General features: G+C 60.2%; 2 protein-coding genes across 7 annotated transcripts in view; one reads left to right on the top strand and one right to left on the bottom strand.

Annotated features, from left to right (window-relative positions):
• Positions 1-6,299, top strand: part of CRTC1 (CREB regulated transcription coactivator 1) — an 87,887-nt gene extending 81,588 nt beyond the window's left edge. For all 6 annotated transcript variants that reach the window (XM_043910885.1, XM_043910888.1, XM_043910883.1 and 3 more), the window contains one exon: positions 945-6,299. In XM_043910885.1, coding sequence (XP_043766820.1) covers positions 945-1,156 — 212 coding nt within the window. In that variant the 3' untranslated portion in view covers positions 1,157-6,299. The remainder of the gene's footprint in view (positions 1-944) is intronic.
• Positions 6,300-6,675: 376 nt separating this feature from the next.
• LOC122699216 (cartilage oligomeric matrix protein) lies at positions 6,676-14,496 on the bottom strand. The gene is made up of 19 exons (XM_043910882.1): positions 14,337-14,496; positions 14,007-14,092; positions 13,547-13,598; positions 12,932-13,101; positions 12,108-12,245; positions 11,758-11,832; positions 11,509-11,667; positions 11,314-11,418; positions 11,121-11,228; positions 10,760-10,919; positions 10,112-10,230; positions 9,851-9,903; positions 9,573-9,754; positions 9,201-9,379; positions 9,031-9,079; positions 8,601-8,797; positions 7,710-7,882; positions 6,961-7,100; positions 6,676-6,876 (listed from the first exon to the last, which is right to left on the bottom strand). The coding sequence occupies exons 1-19, from the start codon at positions 14,413-14,415 to the stop codon at positions 6,830-6,832; spliced, it is 2,271 nt and encodes a 756-aa protein (XP_043766817.1). The 5' UTR covers positions 14,416-14,496; the 3' UTR covers positions 6,676-6,829.
• Between the last annotated feature and the right edge of the window lie 7,154 nt (positions 14,497-21,650).

Genomic DNA, 21,650 nt, shown 5'->3' with positions numbered 1-21,650 from the left:
GTGTCCTGGGCTCAGAGTGTGAACAGGATAGAACCAGTCACTCATCTCGCCCGTCCCCCCCTTGCCTGGGCAGGTGAACCCCATTAGCTGAACATTCACACGCACACATGCACACACACACACATTTTCACCTAGCCATGCTCAGACCTTCCAGTCTTCTCTCCCCACCCCTTGTCATGCCCCTAAAGGTTCTAGGTATTATCAAAGAAGAAGCAGTTTCCTCATAAGCCAGGGCTGTCATGGGGTTGAGGATGAGACCCTTTCTGCAGTCCCACTGGCATCTCTAGGATGGGAGGGTTCTCTCTCCAGAGCCCCCCACAGCCTGGACTAGACCCCAGGGCCACCTGCCTGCCCCCAGGGTCTGCAGGAGATACTCTTGAGTGCAGAAGCCTTGGCCTTGGAGGTTGTGTGAAAAAGATCAGGCCTCTGTGATTGTGCAGTAGCCCAGAAAGACCAGAACTTACATGTCCATTTCCCAGAGTGGGAAATGGAGGTCCCTGATCTTACAAGAGCCCAGGTTTGAACCTGGGTCTCTGCAGGGAAACTTGGGCTTCCTTGCCGCCCACAGCCAAGTCCCCTAATGCACGCAGGCAGACTGCCCGGCAGAGTCGGGGAGGCCCCCTGTTCCCTTCAGGTGACGCTGAAGTTTGTGTTGCAAACCTTGTCCCAGGGCTTCCTGGCCTTGGCACCCCGACACGTGGGTGGGCTCCATCCTGTGTACTGTGGGGTGCAGAGCAGCATCACAGCATCCCTGGCCTCCACCCCGACACCAGTAGCATTCCCTCCAACAGTGACAACTAAAACTGTCCCCAGACACTGCAAGTGTCCTTTGCGGCGCAGACCGCTCAGGTGGGCTTCCTGGTGCGGCCTGAGCATCGACAGGGCTGTGGGGGTGCTGGGGGCCGGGGCGAAGCTGAGCCTTTTGTGTGTACCCCCCACCCCAGTGACAGGAGAGTCCCCTCCCAGCCTCTCTAAAGAACTGACCAGCACGCTGGCCGGGGTCGGTGATGTCAGCTTCGACTCTGACAACCAGTTCCCCCTGGACGAACTCAAGATTGACCCCCTGACCCTGGATGGACTGCACATGCTCAATGACCCAGATATGGTCCTGGCCGACCCGGCCACCGAGGACACCTTCCGGATGGACCGTCTGTGAGCGGGTCGCGCGGCACATGGCCGCCCAGCCCCCGGCTCTGTCACCCCGCCGGCCAGTGGTCCCGACGGCATCGCCCCGAGCCTGGGGACAGCGGCGCTCCGTCCCTTGCAAACGGCCGAGCTTGTGATTCTGAGCTTGCAATGCCGCCAAGCGCCCCCCGCCCGCCCCCCCGGTCGTCCACCTCCCGCGTGAGGCCGCGCGTCGTCGCCCCCGCGGACCCTCCCTGCTCTCTCATCCCCTGTAAGCTGCGGGAAGCGTGCTGGGCAGGGCTGCCAGCCTCGGTGGGCACCACGCTCCGCGACGGTGGTGGGCTGAGGTGCATCTTGCGACTGTTGTCCAGCTCTCACTGCCTTCCTTTGTCCCTGGTCCCCCTACCTGCCCGTGCCCCCAGCCCTTGGTTAGGTAGCGAGCCAGCCCCACCCTGCCAAAGGGAGAAAGTGCCAGAGAGAGGGGGGCGGACGTGAAGCGAAATAAACACTATTTGGACTGCTGTCTTTTATATTTCTGTGCACACACAGAAGGCTAGCATCCATCGCACGGAGGTGGGATGCGAACGTGTGAACAGCATGGGAAGCAGCTAAGTCTCCTCCAGGGTCCCTGCCTCTCCCGCCCACCCCCCACCCTCCGGCCAGGCCCCTCTGCGGCCACCTGTGCTGTGACACCCCCACCCCAGCCTGTCGGGGACGCACGTGGAGGCAGATATTTCTAGGGGGGGGTTTGCAACTTGTTTCATCTTTCTTTCTTTGTACTGTGGTCACTGTTAACTATTATTTAAAGAATGGGGTGGGGAGGGGGTGGCCAGGGCATTTTTTGTTGTGTTTCTTTTCGTTTGTTTCTTTCAGTTTGTATTTACATTTTGGTTGTGGATGAGTAACTGACTCCTTCAAGCCAACGCTTGCCTGAGAGCATGTTTTTTTTTTACTCTAGAAATCCAACCTTATATACTTGTGAGCTAACTGGAAGCAGCCTGCTGCCTGCCCAGGTCTGAGCTGCATCTCCTGTCTTTTTAGTTTTGCTCCGTTATCCCAAACCAGGACGGGAGGTTAGGCTGGCCTGGGCGGACACTCGGGTGAAAGCTGGCGTCAGTGGCCGGAAGTGCCTCCCCTCCGGTCCCGTAACCGACTTCCGAGGAGGAGCCCCGGCTTGCATCAAGGGTCTCCTGAAGGTGCCAGCCAGTCCTCAGGGTGGGTCCACCCCAGACCTCGTGGCTGGCGGCAGCTGCGGCCCCTCTGCTCTGAGGCGCCCCAGAGACGAGCCTGTCCCCGGCAAGCCCGCCCCGAGAACCAGCCAACATTCATTCTCTCCCGCCATCTCTTTGGTGGCCCCTCCCGGCAGGGCTGGCTTTGGAGGCAAAGAGTGGTGTGCGTTTCAGAGGATGGTTTCCAGGTGCTTCTCAAGTGCCTCAGGAGGCCCAGGTGACCATCTGTTGGGCTCACTGGTGCCCCAGAGGCCGTCCGTCTGCCCTCCAGGCCCTGCGAGCGGGCAGCAGGGCTGGTTTCGCATTGTTTTGCTCTGGAGCCGGAACCTCTGTTTCGTTCCCTCCGACACTGCATCTTGAGTTCTTACTTGTTCCTCTGCCTGCCAGCCGGGCTGGCCGCTCCCACCCGCTGCGTTTCCACCTCCATCAGGGTCTCCGGAGCGCCCGCCTCGTGGCCATCCCTCTCTCGTCCCCCAGCTGGGCTGTTAGCACCTAGCCAAGTGGCCACGCCCACGGGAAGCCCCCTGTCCTGTCACTTGGCCCCCACGGCTGTTGTCTGGCTGGGGGACACAGTGTCAGTCCATCGGGGTCAGGGGCCTGTCTTCTTTGCGTGGCGGGGGCTGGGGGCAAAGAATGGGGACTGGTTTTGTTTTGTTTTGTTTTTTTAAGAAGAACTACATGTACATAGAAGGGTTTGATTACCATTAGACTTGTATGTAGAACTTTTAAAAAAAAATGGCCTTAATAAAATTACAAACAACCTTCCTGGATGCAACTTTCAAACAAGGCACTGGGGACCCCGTGAGGGAACCCCGTCAGCCCGCACTTCCCATTGGCCCAGCACTGGGTTCTTGGTGCAGGTGGGCAGGGAAGGAGGGGTGTCCAGCCCCGTGGCCCGTTTCTAGCATCCCTTGGCCAGGAGCACAGGTGACTTTGTATTAACACGGCAGCCTCGGCCCATGAGGGGCGTGGGTGCAGAGCTTTCCTGGGGAGGGGACCCAGCCAGAAACCAGCGGCCAGGCATCCTCAAAGGCATCCACTGCCCCCTCCTAGCGCCAGGCAGGCCTTTGTGGGGAGGGGGGTCTACAACAGGGGATTTGGGTTTTTTCTTAAATATCACTTCTCTACTAAGTATTCTTGAATTGCCAAGACTTTTAGAAACAGGACAGCTTAGGGGAATCAGCCCTTTGACTTGTGATGTGAAAATACTGTGATTTCAGGCGAGCTGCGCCGTGAGGGGTGAGCCGGGGCCCCTGCGTCGTGTACATAGACCCGCCACCGCGTCCTCACTCGCTGCGGCTGAGCTCCCCTCATCTGTTCCTTGGGAGCGCGCGCCATGCCTCGGTTTGCCCCCTGTCCTCTGAGCCCCCAGGGTGGGGAGTGTGTCCCCACCATGAGGATGGGACCTGGGATGAGCCTCTTTCTGTGTTCCCCAGAGAGGAGAGCTTATATCCCTGCCCCCCAACCCCTGCCCTTCAGCTTCACCCCCTGCAGTGCCCAGGATGGACTTGGGGGAGGAGAAGGTGGGTCTCTGGGCCACACCCCTGTCACAGGTGCCCGTGAGGATGCGTGCCATTACCAGAGGGGGGACGGCAGCACTGCTGGGGTAGATCGCAGCACCCTCTCCACTTTCCCAGCTCACCTTGCTCCCGCCAGCACTCTCCTGAGCAAGAAGGGTGGGGGCCAGCCCCTTGGGGTAGAGGGCCCTGAGACCCTCAGTGGAAAACTCAGGGGGCAGGTATATCCTTCAGCAAAATTTGGGGACCCACAGCCAGTAGTACCCAGAAGCTGGCCAGGCTCCTTGCTGGGGACAGACGCACAGCAGAAGGGACCCTGACTGCATTGGGTCCAGCCCCCACCCCCACTGCGGTCCACAGAGCTCCCTGGGAGCAGGCCTGCAGGGCCGGAAGGCAGGGGCAGGGGGGTGTGTTCATGGCTCTTTCCCTAATGCCGCCTCTGTGCTAACCTCCAGCTTCCCCACTGGTCGTAGGGCAACCTGCCTGCCTGGTGGGCGTGCACAGGGCCTGGGAGCCCAGCTCTGGGTGCTTGGCTGGCTTTTCTGTGCTGTAACCTACTTGTGGATTTTGAGGGCTGAGCCAGGAGAGTTTTGACATCCTAGGTGTGTTGGGCCTGATTGCTTCAGGCGGCCGACCTCCGAAGAGGATGGCTGGCCAAGTGGGCCCATCATGAAGCCCATGTGTCACATGGGGGTGGGTGAGGATGGTTGCCCATTTGTCTGTCCATCAGATGCTGGTGAGACCCTTGCATGGAGGATGAGAGGTCCCGTGTCATCTGTCCGTCCTGCCAGGGTAGCTGTCCGGTGTAGGGGCTGTGTGCCGGGTGCTGACTGGCTGCGGCCTGGTCACGGGAGATGGGGGTAGGTGTGAGGCCCGTGGCGGGGCTGGGCAGGGCTCAGGCAGCGGGGATGGCACCCTCTGTCCAGCAGCTGGGGCCTGAAGAGTCCCTGAGATCAGTGCTCCTGAGGGGCTTCTGTGGACCCGGAGACCTCTGGGGGCTGAGTTCTGGGATGCTACACTTCGCCCCAGATTGCCACACCTGGGCTGACCCTGAGCTAGTTCATAACCAGACATGCTGCCAACCTCCTACCCCGACTCCGGATTCTGACTTTTCTGCATGTCCAAAGAAGGCGTCCCCACCCCAGGGTGCAGGCTGGGCGTGGTGAGGCCTGGTGGGGTTGGGAGACCCTCCACCTCCCCTGCCCCCACCCCAGTCATGACAAAACGGGAGCACTCCCCCACTCCCTGGGTTCTGAGGGAGCTGTGGGCAGAGGCCTCGGGGTACCCTTGGCGTGGGGTTAGGGCACAGAGGTGCCAGGTCAACGGTACCTGGTGCTCTTGGGCGTGATGCTCCAGGTGAGGGGGCTGTGGCCGCCGGAGCCTGCACCCCCGCCACACCACCTGAAGAGCTGGGGGGGGGTCTGGGTGCCTCCCTTACCCTGGGAGGCCTGCCTGGGGTGAGTGGGCAGCCTGGTCTGTTTCTGCCCTGTTCTGCTCTCAGTGGACCCTGGGCCCCCCCAGGGGGTCTCTCAGTGTATGACAGGGGTCCCTGCGATGTTCCTTCGTCAGTTTGGCCTGAGCCAGCTTTTTGGTTTCCTTCAGCTTTTGGGGGTGCTGACTGGTAGGGCTCACGCACCTCTCATAACCATTGTTGTGCCACAGGCGCCTGGCACAGACAGGAATTCTCCCCCAGCAGAGGCAGGGTGATCTGCACCCCCAGGCCTGGGCACTGGGGTACCTCTGAAGGCGCCAGGGGGTGGGCAAGACTCTTGCAACCCAGGCGTCAGTTCCTTCTTGTCCTTAGGAGCTCAGGCCCATGGTCTCTGGGTCCCAGGCTCGTCCCAGGCAGGGTAGGAGGCAGGGGCTAGATGTTAGGAGCTGATTCCAGGCAGCTCCCCCCACCTTCTACCCAACTGACCAGCGCCCAGCACCCTGTCCCCAGGAGCCAGACACAGGGGTTGCCCTCCTCTCATAGGGTTGTGGGATCTGGGGGCAGTCGATGCCCAGCCTGTCATTTCTGACCTCCTGCCAGCTGGGGACAAGGGGACATAGCTGTGGCACTTGCCACCGGACTTCGGGAGGGAGGGCTTTGGCAGCTGAGGTCCGCTGACCCTGCCACGCCCTCCGCAGGAAACTGCCCTTCCCCTTCCAGGAGCTGGGCAGTGCCACTGATATATGCAAACCCTCCAGTCCCAGCCCTGTCCCACCTGTGTCCCTCTCCCCAGGCTGGCTCTGCCCCCCCCCAGCATGTACATTGTGCTGTAGATGTCCCGTGGGCTGCACGCGTGGGTGCCCACAGCGGGCGGGGGCGGGCGCTCAGGGCGCACTCGGCCAGCCCCTGCCCATCCTTTCTGGCGTGGACGCTATCGTCTTTGTACCTTTGCATCCTTTGTAATGAAACGTAATAAAAATTCACTGTTTTCGTCTCTGCCTCCTCCCTTTTTTTCCTCCCCTCTTCTCCCGCCTCAAGGATGAGATGTCGGTTTTGCAGGTGCGCCAGGTGGGAGCCGCCCAGAGACCACACACACGTGAACACGGACACCCAGGCCTGAGCCCCTCACACACACAAACACCGCAGGATCCCAGCCCAGATGCTCCAGGGGCACGGAGGGGACGAAGCAGTGGGCCTGGGGCCTGCAAATCAGGGCCTGACACCCCCAGTCAGGCTGCTAGGGCCCCAGCCGGTCAGCGGGGAGTCAGTGGCAGTCCCCACCCCCACTGCCTGAGTTTGGGGTCTCTGGGCCAGCCTCCCCTCAGAGACTCGACCCTACCATCTCCCTGAAGCAGAGACCACAGCCAGCCCCTCCGCCACACAGACACACTTTATTTTGTCGTCCCTGAGCCCCTCTCCTTCCCCCCCAGGCTGACTGCCTCCTGGGGCCTGGTGCCGATGACCTCCCATGGGGAGGGCAGCCGCGAGGGTGGCTGTCATCCAGTGGCGGGTCCCCAACCCCATCCCTAGGCCTGCAGCAGCCTCTGGGCCTCGTAGTCCTCGGGGATGGTGTCTGTGGAGAGAGGGTGAGCAGGTGAGAGGCGGGTGAGGGTGGGGGGTGCAGACTCCCCACCTTCCCTGATGGGGGTCCTCTTACCGTTGCAGCGGTAGCGCAAGTTGGCCCAGATGATATTCTCCTGGGAGAAGCAGAAGACCCCCAAACGACCACCCCTCATGGTCGTATCCAGGACCACGTTGCTGTCCGCCACCAGCTCTGGGCCCTCGTAGAATCGCACTCTGCGGGGGAGGAGGGGACCATGACGCGGGGCCCTAGGCCAGGCCCTCCCCTCTCAGAGCGTCAGCACCCTGCCCAGTGAACTAGCTTCTCTTGTCTAGGAGAGGGGACTGTGTCTCCCTGCCTGGGCCACACTCAGGGCAGAGGGGGCTCCTGATCTGAGCCTCAGTTCCCCTGTGTGAGGATGGATGTGCAGGGCGAGCATACAGTAGATGCTAATCCTAGCACCTGGACTTCCTGGCAGCGCAGACTGGGAACTGAGAAACGGGGAGTGGGTGAAACCCCACCTTCTGCTATGTGTGTGCAGCGTTCAGAACCCCCCAGCCCTGCCTGGGTCCAGGCCACCCAACCTGGCCCCGCCCTTCCTGAGTCCAGGCCTGCCCCTGTCCCGCTTCCCCTCTGGGCCCGCCCACTGAGCAGCTCTCTGCAAGACCTGAACCCTCCCCACGTCCTCGGAGCGGTATCATAGCCACTGGGCCAAACAGTTATTTCTGCCTATATTATTCCCATTTTACAGGTAAGGTGACCAAGGCCCCCAGAAGCAACCCCCTCCCACAAGAGCCAGGTACGAGCAGGGACTCGGGGCCCCTTGGCGGAGGGCGGGTCCCCACCTGATGTAGCCCACTTGGGGCCGGTGCTGCAGGAACCAGCGGTAGGATGTCTTGTCCTTCCAGCCCACGTTCCGGGGATCCTTCCACAGCAGCCGCACCTGTGATGCTGTGTCCCCCGTGTGCCACAGTGCGTTCCGAAGCTGCTCCCCAGGGCCTGTGGAGGACTTCACAGCCTATCACATCCAGGAAGAGGGGAGTGGGGTCAGGGACCATACAGGCCACCAAGGCCCCCAGACAGGCACGGAGCTTTGAGTCATAGAGGAGCGGTGGGTGTCCCTGGTATGCCTGGATGGGAGACTCCCAAGGAAGCCTTGAGGGCCACATGGAGGTTTGCAGGTAGGTTATAGGGGGCAGCAGTGATCGGTAGGATAAACTATAGAGTATAGAGGACTTAGGGAATTTTAGGGTTTCAGTGAAATACTGGGGTCCAGGTGGCACTAGTGGTAAAGAACACGCCTGCAATAGAGGAGATGCAAGAGATGCGGGTTCCATCTCTGGGTCTGGAAGATCCCCTGGAGGAGGGCATGGCACCCCACTCCAGTATTCTTGCCTGGAGAATCCTATGGACAGAGGAACCTGGCAGGCTACAGTCCATGGGGTTGCAAAGAGTCGGACACGACTGAGCACATCTATTCTATTCTAGGGAGCCTGCAGGAGGATTTGGAACCTGAGAGAAAGTTTAGGGCTCTGTGAGAGGGTTTGGGTGCCCACGGCAAGACTAGGGGATCCTGGGGAATGTTTGAGGGCCTGTGGGAGGACCTGGGAGGATTTCGGTAGAAAGACTTTGAGGGCCTTAGGATAATGCCAGGGACTGTAAGGCTTGTGGATCTGTGGAAGGGTTGGGGCCTCAGAGAAGGCGCTGAAACCAAGAATTCGGGAAGGGGCCAGCACCTTGAGCTGGATGCCGGGTTCTGCCACTGCGCGGAAGGGGTTTGCCTGCCAGTACGTCTGCTCCATCTGTTTCCACATGACCACATAGAAGCTGGAGCTGTCCTGGTAGCCAAAGATGAAACCAGCGTAGTCGTCATCCGTGGCAGTGTTCACGTGGAACGTGCCTTCGAAATCCACGCCATTGAAGGCCGTGTAACCTGGGGAGAGGAAGGCATGCTAACCCCTGTCCTACCGGGATCCGAATGCGTCCCCGAACGTATCTGCCCCTTCGGAGTACAGAACGCCCAAGCCCAGAGTCCAGACCACCTAACCTGGCTCCGCCTTTCCTGAGTCCAGGCCCGCCCCTGTCCCGCCGCTCCTCCGGCCCCGCCCCCCTCCGGCCCCGCCCCCCAAGCAGCCCTGCAAGGCTTGGCCCCTCCCCGCGTCTCACCCACAGCCAGGCCGGGGTCGCTGTTCATCGTCTGCACGATCTCCATACCCTGGTGAGGTTCAAAGGAAGAAGGGTGTCAGGCCAGGAGGACTCGGCTCCCCGCCCCCAGTTTAGGACTCGCTGTGGTGGTCCTGGGCTCCCCCCACTTCCCGCCTAGTCCTCGCCCCCACCTGGTTGAGCACCACCCAGTTAGGGTCTATCTGCGCGTCGCCCTCAGGGTCCAGCACGACTGTCTGGAAGGCCCGGAAGTCGGTGAGGGTGACCTCAGCGTTCTCCGGACACACATCGATCTTGTCTACCACCTTGTCCGCATCAAAGTCGCCCTGGCACGCGTCGCCCACGCCGTCCCCTGAGAGGAGGTGGGAGGCCCCCCCACAATGATAGAATGAGCTCCAGGCCCCGCCCCAGGCCTGGCCATGCCCGTACAAGCTACTGGCCCTGCCCACGCCACGCCTCGAGCTCGGCTCCCAAGTGCCACTGCCCCACCATGCCCACCCCAACCCTGGCGCCATCCCCACCGCAGGCCCTGCATCTGGCCTTACGGTCCACGTCTTCCTGGCCCGGGTTGGGCACCAGACGGCAGTTGTCCCTACTGTCGGGGACCCCATCATTGTCGTCATCGTCGTCGCAGGCGTCACCCTGGCCATCCTGGTCTGAGTCCTGCTGGGCACTGTTGGGCACTGTGGGGCAGTTGTCCCTCGAGTCCTGGTGCCCATCCCCATCCCTAGAGTGGGTGGAGCAGGGACAATGAGACCCCAGAAAGCCGGGTCAGGCGCTGCCCACCCTGGGTCCCCACCTCAGCCCCAGATGGCCTGCTTACTGGTCTTGGTCGCTGTCACAAGCATCGCCCACGAAGTCGTGGTCCACATCACTCTGGGGGCCAGAGGAGGGGGGGGATACAGACGTTCATAATCAGGGCAGAAGAATTCAGAAGCCTCTCCCCCACCCCCAGTTCCAGAGCCAAGATCTTCCTGAGCCCAAGCAACACCCCCCAAATTGTTCAGACTGGGCTGGAGTCTTGTTAACCAGCCTGGGACTCACCCTGGGGGCCTGACCCAGCTGGAGTCTGGCCTACACTCACCTGGTCTGCGTTGCTCTTCTGAGGACAGTTGTCACAGGCATCTCCCACACCGTCCCCATCGGTGTCCTTCTGATCTGAGTTGGGCACCCTGGGGCAGTTGTCCACCGGATTGCGGATCCCTGAGAGAAGCCGGGGAACAGAACCGGATCCCCAGATGGGGACGGGGCCAGGCTGACTTCAGCAGAGCAGGTGCAGACCTGGGGTTAGCCTGGGACAGAATCCCCGCTCCACCTTTGGCTCCCAATAACTACAAAGTTAAACCAAGTATTCGTGCCCAGTCCCCAGCCTCCTGGAGACTAAACGAATGGAGCGGTGAAGGGACTGGCTCAGTGTGCGCACCACCTTGAGTCTCTGCCCGGATGTAAAAATGGTACCTCCTCCATGGGGCCCTGTCCCGGTGCTCACGGCTCTGTCCTCTTTTCCCCTGCAGCATCTAACACAGGGGCCCCCTTTCCACCCTCCGAAAGGTCTTCCCTCTTCCCCTCGCCCCCCCTCAGCTTGCATTTCTGCCCGCGGAGCAGGGTCCCTGGCGCCCTAGGCGAGCTCACCTGCTCCGGCTTCCAGAAGAGGCCGAGCCCAGCCTCCAGCCAAACCCCACCCCTTGGTGCCCGCCCTTCCCTCTCCTCTCCTCCCCTGCCCAGAACTTACGGTCGCCGTCTATGTCGTCGTCGCAGGCGTCGCCTCGGCCGTCCTTATCTGTGTCCTTCTGGTCGTCGTTCTTCTGGGACCGACAATTGTCGCACGCATCACCCCACTTGTCGCCATCCGTATTTCGCTGGTCTGGGTTCCGCACGAGCGGGCAGTTGTCCTAGAGGTGAAGGCCGGTTAGGGGATAGGCAGTCCTAGGGAGTCAAAAGTCACTCCCCAGACTGTCCAGCTTCGAGGCCCCGCCTTCTCTGCATACCCCCCGCAGTCCTTTGGGACCCCCGAGATCAGCCTCTGAGGCCACACCCGTCACCCAGAGACACGCCCCCACCCGGTCTCGCCCAGGCCCCCACTTTTGCCCCACCTTCTCATTGAGGACGCCGTCCCCGTCGGCGTCCGGGTCGCAGGCGTCTCCGATGCCGTCGCGGTCCACATCCTCCTGGCCTGAGTTGGGCACCGTCACGCAGTTGTCCTAGGGGTGGGCGCGGCTGGCGTTAGGGGCGTGGTCAGTAGCCCCGCCCACCCCTACCAGGCCACGCCTTCCAGGCCGCCCCCACCTTTCTGCACTGGCGCTCAGAGCAGCGTAGCTTCTCGTCCGGAAAGCCGTCCAGGTCCGTGTCGCGGCCGCAGAGGAGCCCATTGCCAGCCCAGCCGACGGCGCACTGCGGGTGGGGTAGTAAGTGGGTGCCCTGGCGTGGCCCTACTACACCCGCACCCTCATCCCGTTCCACTCCTGGCCCGCTCGCACTCACCACGCAAGATCGCGACCCATCACGCTCCAGGACGCAGTCGGCCTTCTCGTGGCACGGGCTGGGCGTGCCGTCAGGGCAGAAGCGCTGTGGCCGCCGACGGCAGCCTGATGCCTGGTCGCCCACGAAGCCGGGCTGGCACGGGCCGCACTGGAAGGAGCCCTGAGCCCGGGCCACAGGAGGTCAGCCCCCGCCGCCTGACACTTCCGCCCCACCCTCCATCTCTCAGTCCCTCCTTCTCCCAGGCCTTACCACGGTATTGACGCATACGGAGTTGGGGACGCAGTTGTGCTGCCCGGTCTCACACTCGTTAATGTCCGTACAAACCTGGGTGGGAGGGAGCGCACTGGTCAACGTTCCCAGGCAGGTATCCCAGATCTCCCACCCAATTCGCGAATCCCTCTGAATCCTACCTCTTCCCTACATTTTGCCTCCAGTCCCGACCATCCCTGATGGGAAGCCCTTCACTTCCTCTTCCCCAGACTCCTGTCCCCATCCGTTGCCCCTGGAGCCAAGCAGGCTTCGAGGCTGGAGTTTACTTAACAAAATGCCCCCCACCCCGAAATGCTCCTCCTGGCTCTCCAACCCCCGACGACCCTCACCTGTTTGTTGGCCTTGGCAAAGGCCAGCCCCACGCCCTCGTGGGCGGGGCCACTGAACCCCGGTGGGCAAGCCTCGCAGCGGAAGCCCGGACTGGTATTGACGCAGCGGACGCGAGGGAAGCAAGGATGGGCGGTGCACTGGAGGAGGAAGGGCCGGGGAGAATCAGAGGACAAGGAGCTGGGCCTCGCCGAAAGAGGCGCCTTAGGACTTGTAAAGTTCAAGGGCCATCAGCTAGCTATAGGAGGGAGGGGGTGCCATGTGGGGCAGAGGCTATTGTCCCAAAGGTCACACACGGCTTTGCCTTGACGTGGGAAAGGGCAAGACCAGGCGAGGAGAGGGGCCTGCCTGGAGCGGGGCTGTCTCTGGGACCCGGTGGGCTGGATGCTCATGGACGGGGGAAGAAATTTTGAGGGCGGGCGTCCCCAGCGGAGGGGGGAAGCGGTCGTCGGGGAGTGCGTGCGCGTCGGTGAGGAGGTTGCCGGGGCGGGGGCGCCCCGGTGGTGGAAGGGTCGCTGGGGTCGGCGACCCTGGGCGGTGGTGAGTGGGGTCGTTGAGGGGGACCACTCCCGGCGGTAGGGGAGTCGTCGGGGCGGACGTCACTGGCTAAGGAGGAGGTCGTCAGGGTGGGCGTCCCAGCTGGAGAGGGGCGTGGTAGGGGCGACTGTCCGCCGGCGGTGGGGAGCTCGTCTGGACGTGCGCCCTCAGAGGTGAGGGGGTCCTCTGCCGGAGGACCCCCAGCGGACGAGGAGGTCGTCGGGGCGGGGCGGTGGGGAGTTGTGGGGCAAGCGTTGGGGGTTCGTCGGGGCGGTGGTGGCAGACGCACCTCGTTGACGTCGGCGCAGTGCGAGCCGTTGCCCGTGAAACCTTCAGGGCAGGGTCCGCAGCGCGCGCCGCTGGCTGTCTCGGTACAAGCCACTCCGGGGAAGCAGAAGCCGGGCGAACACTGGCTTAGCGGCCGTACGGTCAGTCTGGGGGTGCGCGCGGGTTGCATGCCTGCAGGGAGTGGGGCGAGAGTGGTTAAAGCCACGCCCAGGGGTGGAGCCTATCGAGACAGAGCCTCCCATCTAGGCAAGATCCTGCCTGTTCCGCGACCCCACCCGGTACTGAGTGCTCCACTCTCCAGGTCTCTGCAGTCTCTGGATCTCTGCGGCCGACCGTTTTGTTTTTTTTTTTCCTCTTCTCCTTGCGCGACTCCACCTCCCAGCATCTCTCGCAAGGTTTCTGGCTCTTTGGGGGGTCTCCCCCTCCCACAGTCTCTGTCTCTCCTTTCTGTTCCTCTCTCTCCATCTCTCATCCCATCTCTCCACCTCTGTCAGCCTCCGTCTTCTTCTCTGTCTCTTTTGCTCCCGGTCTGTCCTCTGACCTCTGGATCTGTTCTGTCTCCCCATCTCTTCTCGCTCCCCGGCCACCCCGTCTCCGCCGCCCCGGCTGCGCTCACCGCACGCGTCACACTCCATCACCGTGTTTTTCAGGAACGTAATCTCCTTGACCTTTGGTGCAAGGGACATGGGGTGTGGTCAGCGGGGCTCCATCCTTCTTCTCCCCCGCCGGTCTCCCCTCTCCCTCTCTCAGACTCCCACCCCATGGCACCACCATCGCGGACCCTCTCCCCACAAGACTCCCTACCCCCAGATCCCTACTCTCCCAGCCCCTTTTCCTCCTTCCCTGGGATTTCCTTCTCCCCTCACGGATCCGTACCCTCTCCCGTAGAGCGCCGCCTCCCTGGGACCCCCCACCCCCTTCCTTTCCATAACTCCGGCCCCTCTTCACCTCCATTAGGACCAACTTCTCCAGTCCCCTCCCACTCCCCCACCCTCCCCTGCCTCCGAGACCCACTTCCCCTCTTCCAAGTTTCTGTCTTCTCCCCTGCGCCCCAGCCCCCCAACCCCGGCCGGCACCTGCTGCCGCAGGAGGTCCCGTACGTCCTGCAGGGCCGCGTTGGTCTCCTGGAGTTCGCGCAGCATCTGCGGGCCCAGGTCCCCACCTGCGCTGACAGGGGGCGCTGGTGGGGCGTCGGGGACCGGCGACCCCCATCACCACTCCTCACCCCGCCGCCGCAGGGACCCCTGACGCGCACCCCATTTCTTGAGCTTCTGCCCCACTGCCTGCTGTCTCCACCCGGCACGCCCCGGGGAACTTTCCCCGAGCCTCAAGGAGCCGCGACCCCGGGCCTCCCGCGAGTCCTGTCCTGGGGGTCAGAGGCACGGCATGGGGGCAGAGAGGCTTACCCAGTGGCGTCTGCCCCTGGCCTGATGCGCCGAGGGCAGCCAGCGTGAGCAAGAGAACGCGGGCGGCGGCGAGAACCATGTCGGCGGCGGGGAGCTGGACTGCGGCTCGCTCTCTGCCGCCCACGAGGCCCGAGCGGCCTATTTATCCCGGCGGCGCGGCCGGCCCGGGGGACGGCCCACCGCGGCCCTGCCCAGCGTCCAGCCACAAGGTAAACAGACGGCGCTGGCCTCCGCGTTCAAGGCCCCGCCCAGCGCTGCTGAACCCGGATCGGCGAGGAAACTGAGTCACCGGGGGCTTGGGCTGAGGTTGGTGGGGCGGGGAATCAGTCAGGACCGCCCTCCAGCCTTCTCATTCACTTGTTTGAGAGACGGCTGCGTGCCAAGCCTCCAGCATAGCTGGAAACGAAGCGAGCCCCATAGCGGCTCCCCTCAGCTCACACTTGGGGAAATTGAGTCAAGAGTGGCTTAAGGTTAGGAGTTACCTCCTCCCGCAACCCCTTTCTGGTCTTTCCTCTCTGCAGTTCTCTGGCTGATGAGTAAGCAGCGGTGACACCCTGGTCGCCCAGAGGCCAGAGCCCACTCAGTCCACCCGGTCTGTGCACGGGCCTGTGTGTGTCCCTCCCCACAGGAGGGCTAGCAAATTAAGGGACTCCGGCTGGAGGAGGTCTGAAGGGGAGCCCTGTGCTTCTGTTTGTCGAGACTTTGCCCATACCATCGCAGCTCCAGCCCAGCGTTGTGGGAACAGCCTGTAGTAAAAATAGAAATTATTGCTAATCAGGAAAATCCTCCCAGCCCAGCCATGCTCTTAAGCTACAAAACACCTCTGTTTTCTGGTATTAACCCTCTCTACTGCTACTCTCCAGTGTTTGCAGCCTCTATTCTATAAGCAGGGAAACTGAGGTCCAGAGAGGCGAAGCAACTAACTGAAAGCTATTGTGAGCGGCAGAGATGAAGCCAAGGTAAGGTCATTGCCAGATCTGTTCTAGTGGGAGGTTGCAGAGAAGTCACTGAGGGCTTCCTGGAGGAGGTGGCAAGACATCTAAAGGAAAGGAGGACTCAGATCAGGGGATTAAAAAAGGTGAGGACAATTCTGGCAGAGAGAAACATGTGAAGCTTGAAGTTGGGGCTATTTCAGCCACATTCATTCGTTCCACAAATGCATGGACCATCTGCTGTGTGCCGTGTCCTGTGCAGGAGGCTGGGGACACACAGTGGACAAGACAGGCCGGGCTCCTCCCTAGTGGTGAGGCCACCTACATAATCGTCCCAAGGGACCGGCAGCAGTGGGAGCTCCAAGAAGGTGCCTGACTCAGCTTGGGGCATCAGGGGGGAGTCTGGGGAGGTTTCTTAGAAGAGGAGGGAACACAGAGCCATGACCAGGAAGGTGAAGAGACCACAGCCAGATAAAGAGATGGCTGAAAGGCATTCTAGCTAGAGGAACAGGATGTGCAAAGGCCCTGAGACAAAAGTGTGTCTGGTCTGCTGGACAGATTGATCTCAGGGTAGAGAAATCTTGGGGCTCAGGAGAACTGGTACCAGGTGGTACAGGGCTTGGGCTGTCTCCTGAGGGCAATGGGGAACCACAGAGGGTGACTGAGGAGTGGTGGGTCTGGAGGGGAGGCTGAACAGAAGGAGCCAATCCCAACCTGGGCACTTCTAGTGAAGCCTGTGCCCTGATGCCTGTGGCAGGGCCATGAGCTCACCTCCTGTTTCCCTTGGCATTCGGCTCACCTGGGGGCCACTCCTGGCTGGTGCTGGGATTCTTGGGAAAACCACGGCTCCAGGAGGGCCTCTGGGCTTGCGTGTGCCTCATGCGGCTAGGACAAGGGCACATGGAAGCCAAGCCCCTGCCACAGGCTTGGCATGGGGCTAGAAGTGTGGACACACATGGCCTTGTTCATGGCTGGGCCACGAGGAGTTGTGAAGAAGAACATTCTAGGCAGAGGGAATGGCGAAGGCGGCAGTCCTGAGGATGTCCCAGTCTGCGGATCAGACAACAGAGGCCTGGAGCCAGGCACTCTGGTTTCATGTTCCTGCTTTCTGGATCCCATTGGCTCTGAAATCCCACTTCTAGGCAGCAGCCCCCTCTGCCCTTGCACACCTTGGCAGCCTCTCGTTACACACTCACTCACTCTGGGTGAACTTCTGGCCCTTGTACCTGCTGTTCCCCACCATCCCAGATACCTTCCTCCTTCCTCCAAGATCTGGCTCTGATGCCCCCTTCTTTAGGAAGCCCTCCCTGCTCTTCTTGGGCAGGGCTTAGGGGCTGTGCGACATTCCCCTAGGATGCCAGAATATTTCTGGCAGAGACAGGATGACCTCACCCGGGGGACTGGGGATGTCTGTGTTTTGTTCTGTTCCCCTTTCCCGGGGCCCCCCTGGGCCTGCAGAGAGCCCTGCCCCGATGAGTGTCACATGGTTCTTAGTTCTTGTAATTCATGTACCATCGTTACTATTAATAATAGTAACCCCTGCTACCGCTGTGCTTTATGACAGACTCAGAAGCCACATGGCCTGGGTTCAAATGTCAGCTGGGCATAGCCTCGCTGTGTGACCTAAGGCAAGTTGCTTGACCTCTCTGTGTCTCAATTGCCTCACCTAGAAAGTGGGAGTGATCACTGCTGAGAGGACTGAATGAGCTCAGCGTCTACCTCCAGTGTTAGCCTCATTATACAATATGGAACTTATACACGATGTGGGTTATACCTCAGGCCGTTTTTACTCACATTTTCCTCAGAGAGGGAATGAGACAGCTCAAGGTCACACAGCCAGGATTAGACCTGGAGAAGGCAGGACCCCTGAGGCCTTCACACCACCCCTCTCTGCCGTTGGCCACAGATTGCAGAGGAGAAACGCTAACCCAGGCCCCTCATTAGCTGTGAAGACTGCTGCCTGGGACCTCCTGGCCTGAGCCCTTGGCTGGCGCCCCAGCCAGCCCCCCTTCCCACCACGCTAGACCCAGCAGTTCCAGGAACCTGGCCAGGCTAGGGCAGAGGGGCTGGTGCCTGTGTGATGAGGCCTCGGAGCCCTCCCTGGCAGAGTTCTACTGGGCCAGGAGACATGTGGGCGCCCCCCGCTTGCCCAGCCGCCTCTCCCGTGAATCCAGAGGGAAAGTATGTCGGGAAAGCAGCCGCCCTGCCCTGGGCGGGCCCAGCCACAGGCTCAGGGTCTGGGGAATTCATTAGAGCAGCGAGGGAGGCCACTTAGCCACTGCTGGATCCGCGGCTGAGGAGCCTGACCCAGCCTGCCTTGGACGGCCTGGCTGGACCCCGCTCTCCAGAAGGACCAAGCAGTGGGGAGAGGGGCAGTGGGGCAGAAAGGGTGCCATCCGGGCACTGGAGTCTGGCAGACCCCCTCGACTTGCTCTGTGAATTCTGGCAAGCCCTGACTCTTTCCCCATCCTTCATTTGCTCTGACTGTGTCGTCATTTGCCTCAGGCTCTCCAAAAGGTATGATAAAGAAGAAAATAACAATAAATATAATGGCTACAATTTTATTGAGCAAGTGCCAAATGCTCGAAACCTTGCCACATCACTTTTGTGGGTTTTCCCTTTTTGTCCCCTCTCCTCACGGTGCCACGGGGCAGGAACTGACCATCATGGGAGGTAGCAGGAGACTGCCAGGAAGTCTTGGCCTCTGGCACCAGGACCCTGAGTTTCATATCCCACCTCTGCTGTGCAGCTTCAGACAAGTTGCTTAACATCTCTGTGCCTCTTTTCTTTCTTTCTTTTTTATGGGGTAGGGGAGGGTACCTTCAAAGGTAGATTTACTTTTAATAATAATGTAGATTTTTGCTTCTCCAGTTTAGAGAATGGACTGCAGAGTTGCCTCAGGGGAGAAAGGACTTCACTAGGAACCAACTGGAATTTAATGATGTGGCATTCAATGGGCATTGACTTCTGAGAATGGTTTTACACCACTATTATCTTCAGAATTTTCCAGGGATAGCTGTGGCCGGACAAATGACCGCCCTACTTTTTCCTCCTTTCCTCTCACATTTAATGAGAGTTTTGTAGGTAACAGCAAAACAAACCAGTGTCTGTGTTGCAAGAAGAGAGACTGCCTACGGGCTCACTATAGAAGTTTTCTTCTCTCCCTCAGTCTGTCTGTGTTTCTCTCTGTCTAATGAAGTGAAACATGAAAATGCCTAAAGTTGTTTGCAGTTTATCAGCAGCACTAAAAACCCAAGTGAAACGAGGACGATGAGAGCCCCAACCTCTGAGGCTCATCATAAAACCCGAATACGTTAATTCGTGAAAACTACACTCGGCACTTTTTTTTGGATAGGTAAGAAGTGGATTTATTCATAGAGAAACACACTCCAGAATATGGGCCATCGCCGAGGGTGAATGCCCACGTGGCACTTCTTGATATTGGTGGTTGCTAACGTGCCCCCTCTACAGATGGGCAAACTGAGGCTCAGCATGGCAGTCTCAGCGTGCTTCCTCGATTTGGGTGCTGGAAGCTCCGAGAGGGAAGGCACACAGCCTTGCTGCAGGAGAGTGGGTGGGTGGGCAGCAGAGAGCACGGGAAACAGAGCCCTGCCCCCGATTCCCCCTCGTCCGCTTCCAGCTACCACCTCAGGTCGTTAACAGGAGGCCCTTGTTCAAGCCAGTGACGGCAGGAGGCTGAGGGTGGGGTGTGTTTACCCACTGGCCACCTGGCAGGCAGAGGCCCAGAGGTGCACGGGCCCATGTGGGAGGGAGGCTACCAGGCAGGGAGGAGCCCCAGCCCCACAGGGGGAGGACTGCCTACGATAGGTGCCCCAAAATGCTTCACAAACAATGGGATGAAATTAAAGAACTTCATCCACTGCCCAAGCAGATGGGACGATGGTGGTCTGAGCCTCTCCACCCGGCGGTAGGTGACCTTGGAGGTGGACAAATGCATACCAGCTGCGGCAGGAGCCCCGGAGTCAGGGAGACCGCTCTGCCAGGGAATGTTAGTGTTGAGACCTGAACAGGTGAGCGGGTTCCAGATGGTGAGGAGTATCCAGGGCCGAGAGCATAGCAAGGATGAAGGCCTCCGGCGGGGCGGGCGGTGGGGCGGGCGGGATGTGCCTGATGCATAGGAGATTCAGGGAGAAGGCAGCTGTGGCTGGAGCAGAGGGTCAAGGGGATGACAGAGGAGAGAAGGCTGGACCACAGTGATGTGGTGATGGGAGCCCTGAGCCATGTTTGGGCTCCATGGACCTCTCCAGCCCCATCTCTTTCTGCCCTCCAGGCCCGGCCTTGGGCAATGACTGCTCCCGAGTGCAGTTTCCCCTTTAAGAGCACGCACTCTTCCTTGTCCCACCTGGGTTAGTCGCTCCTCTGGCCTCCAAAGGGCCTCAAGTGCCCCCCATCACAGCACTTACCGTGTTACAGGGACACGGATGAGATGGCTATGTGACTGCATCCTCCGCTGAGCCTCCACTGAGTCCCAGTGTGTCTCCTGCACTGTGAACATATTAGAATGAATCAATGATGGAGGGATGGTGGATGGATGGATAAAGGATAGATGGATGGACAGATGAGATGAATGGATGAATGGATGGACATGTGGATGGATAAGCAGGTGGATGGCTGGGTGGATAGATGGATAGATGATGGATGGGCAGATGGATGGATAGATAAATGGGTGGTTGGATAGATGATAACCTGACTGGCTGGATCAGGGGATTGGTGGATGGATAGACAGTCAGATGAGATGGATAGATGAATGGATGGACGTGTGGATGGATAAGCAGGTGGATGACTGGTGAATAGATGGATAGATGATGGATGGATGAATGGATGGGGTGGCTACATAGGTGGATGTATAGGCAGGCAGATGGGTGGACAGAGGGATAGATGGGTAGGTGGCTAGGTGGATGGATGTTTCATAGACTAATGGGAGGATAGATGGATGGATGGATGGATGGATGGACAGATACCCCTCCTTGGAGCCTCTTGAGCTTTGTGGCAGCGCCATTCAGAGGCCGCTGTGAGAAGTCAATTTGAGAGAGAAGGTGAAACACATAGCAGGTGCCCCTGTCCGTTCTCTGTCTCCCTCACTTTCTACATGAGACAAAAGTAAACGGGCATGGCCCCCTCTAGCCACGCTGACTCTCTCCCTCTGAACTTTCTACTCTCGGGTCTCTCCATATCGCAGGACTTTCGCTGTGCCCTCCACCTGGAGCACTCTTCCTTCCGCTCGTCACCTGACTGACCCTTCCTTACCCTAACTTAGAGGGTACTCCCTCCGGCCAGACCAGGCTGGTTGGCCTGTGTGTCCCTATTCCCGCCCCACAGAGGGGGACTGAGAGTTCAGTCAAACCCTCCTGCGCGTGTGTGCGCGCATGTTCAGTTCTATCCAACTGTTTGCGACCCCGTGGACTGGAGCCCGCCAGGCTTCTCTGTCCTTGGGATTCTCCAGGCAAGAATACTGGAGTGGGTTGCCATGCCCTCCTCCAGGGGCTCTTCCTGACCAAGGGATTGAACCGTGTCTCTTGCATCTCCTGGTCGCAGGTGGATTCTTTTCCCACTGAACCACCTGGGAAGCCCCAAACCCTCCCGGGAATGGCCAAACCACAGCAACTCTTGGGGTAACCTTTGAGAAGTGCATGGAGCCCTCTGGAAAAAGGGTGATGCCGCTGTTGCTGCTGGCCCTCAGGGTGCTGGGAGAGGGGTCTCCTGAACACCCACTCCATGAGTTTTCCTGTTTCCTGCTGAGTTGGATGACTTACTCTTTTCTAAAGACAGGAAGTTCCCGTGAATCCAGGCATCCCAGGACCACAGAACAGGAAGCACAGAACAGGGGGTCACAGAACCAAGGTCACAGCGCTGCGTCACAGCACTGGGAGTTAATGGAACCGTGGAACCGCAACATGCTACAGCCGTGGCACTGTGGGATCCTAGGGCCACGGGACCACAGTGCTAGAAGCCCACAGACTCAGGGGATGTGGCCACTAGTCAACAGGAGCTCAGAACCGAGGGATGGCGGAAGCCACAGAATCCTAGGGGGCCTGAGACACAGCACCCAGAAATCCCACATGGGAGGTGCCATAAGATGGAGTCTCAGAACTGAGCCCATCAGAAACACCGTCTCAGCTCCACCTTCACCTGTTGGCTGGCCAGCGAGTCTCTCAGAGGCCACGGGAGCTCGGAGGCACTCTCTCTCCATCCCTGGGGCAGCCACCAGAGAGAAGGACCACGCCGTCATCAAGGCCTGGAGCCAGCCAGCCGCCAAACACTCAGCGAGTCCCCTGTTGCCAGGGCCAAGTGAGGCTGTCCAGGTGCCGAGAAACAGTGCCAGCCTCCGGCCAGGCGCGCCGGGACGCCGAGTGCTCCGCAG

This window comes from Cervus elaphus, chromosome 9 (assembly GCF_910594005.1).
Source record: "Cervus elaphus chromosome 9, mCerEla1.1, whole genome shotgun sequence".
Taxonomy (NCBI): domain Eukaryota; kingdom Metazoa; phylum Chordata; class Mammalia; order Artiodactyla; family Cervidae; genus Cervus; species Cervus elaphus.
Note: the sequence above shows the minus strand (reverse complement) of the source record. Positions and strands in the feature narration are given on the sequence as shown.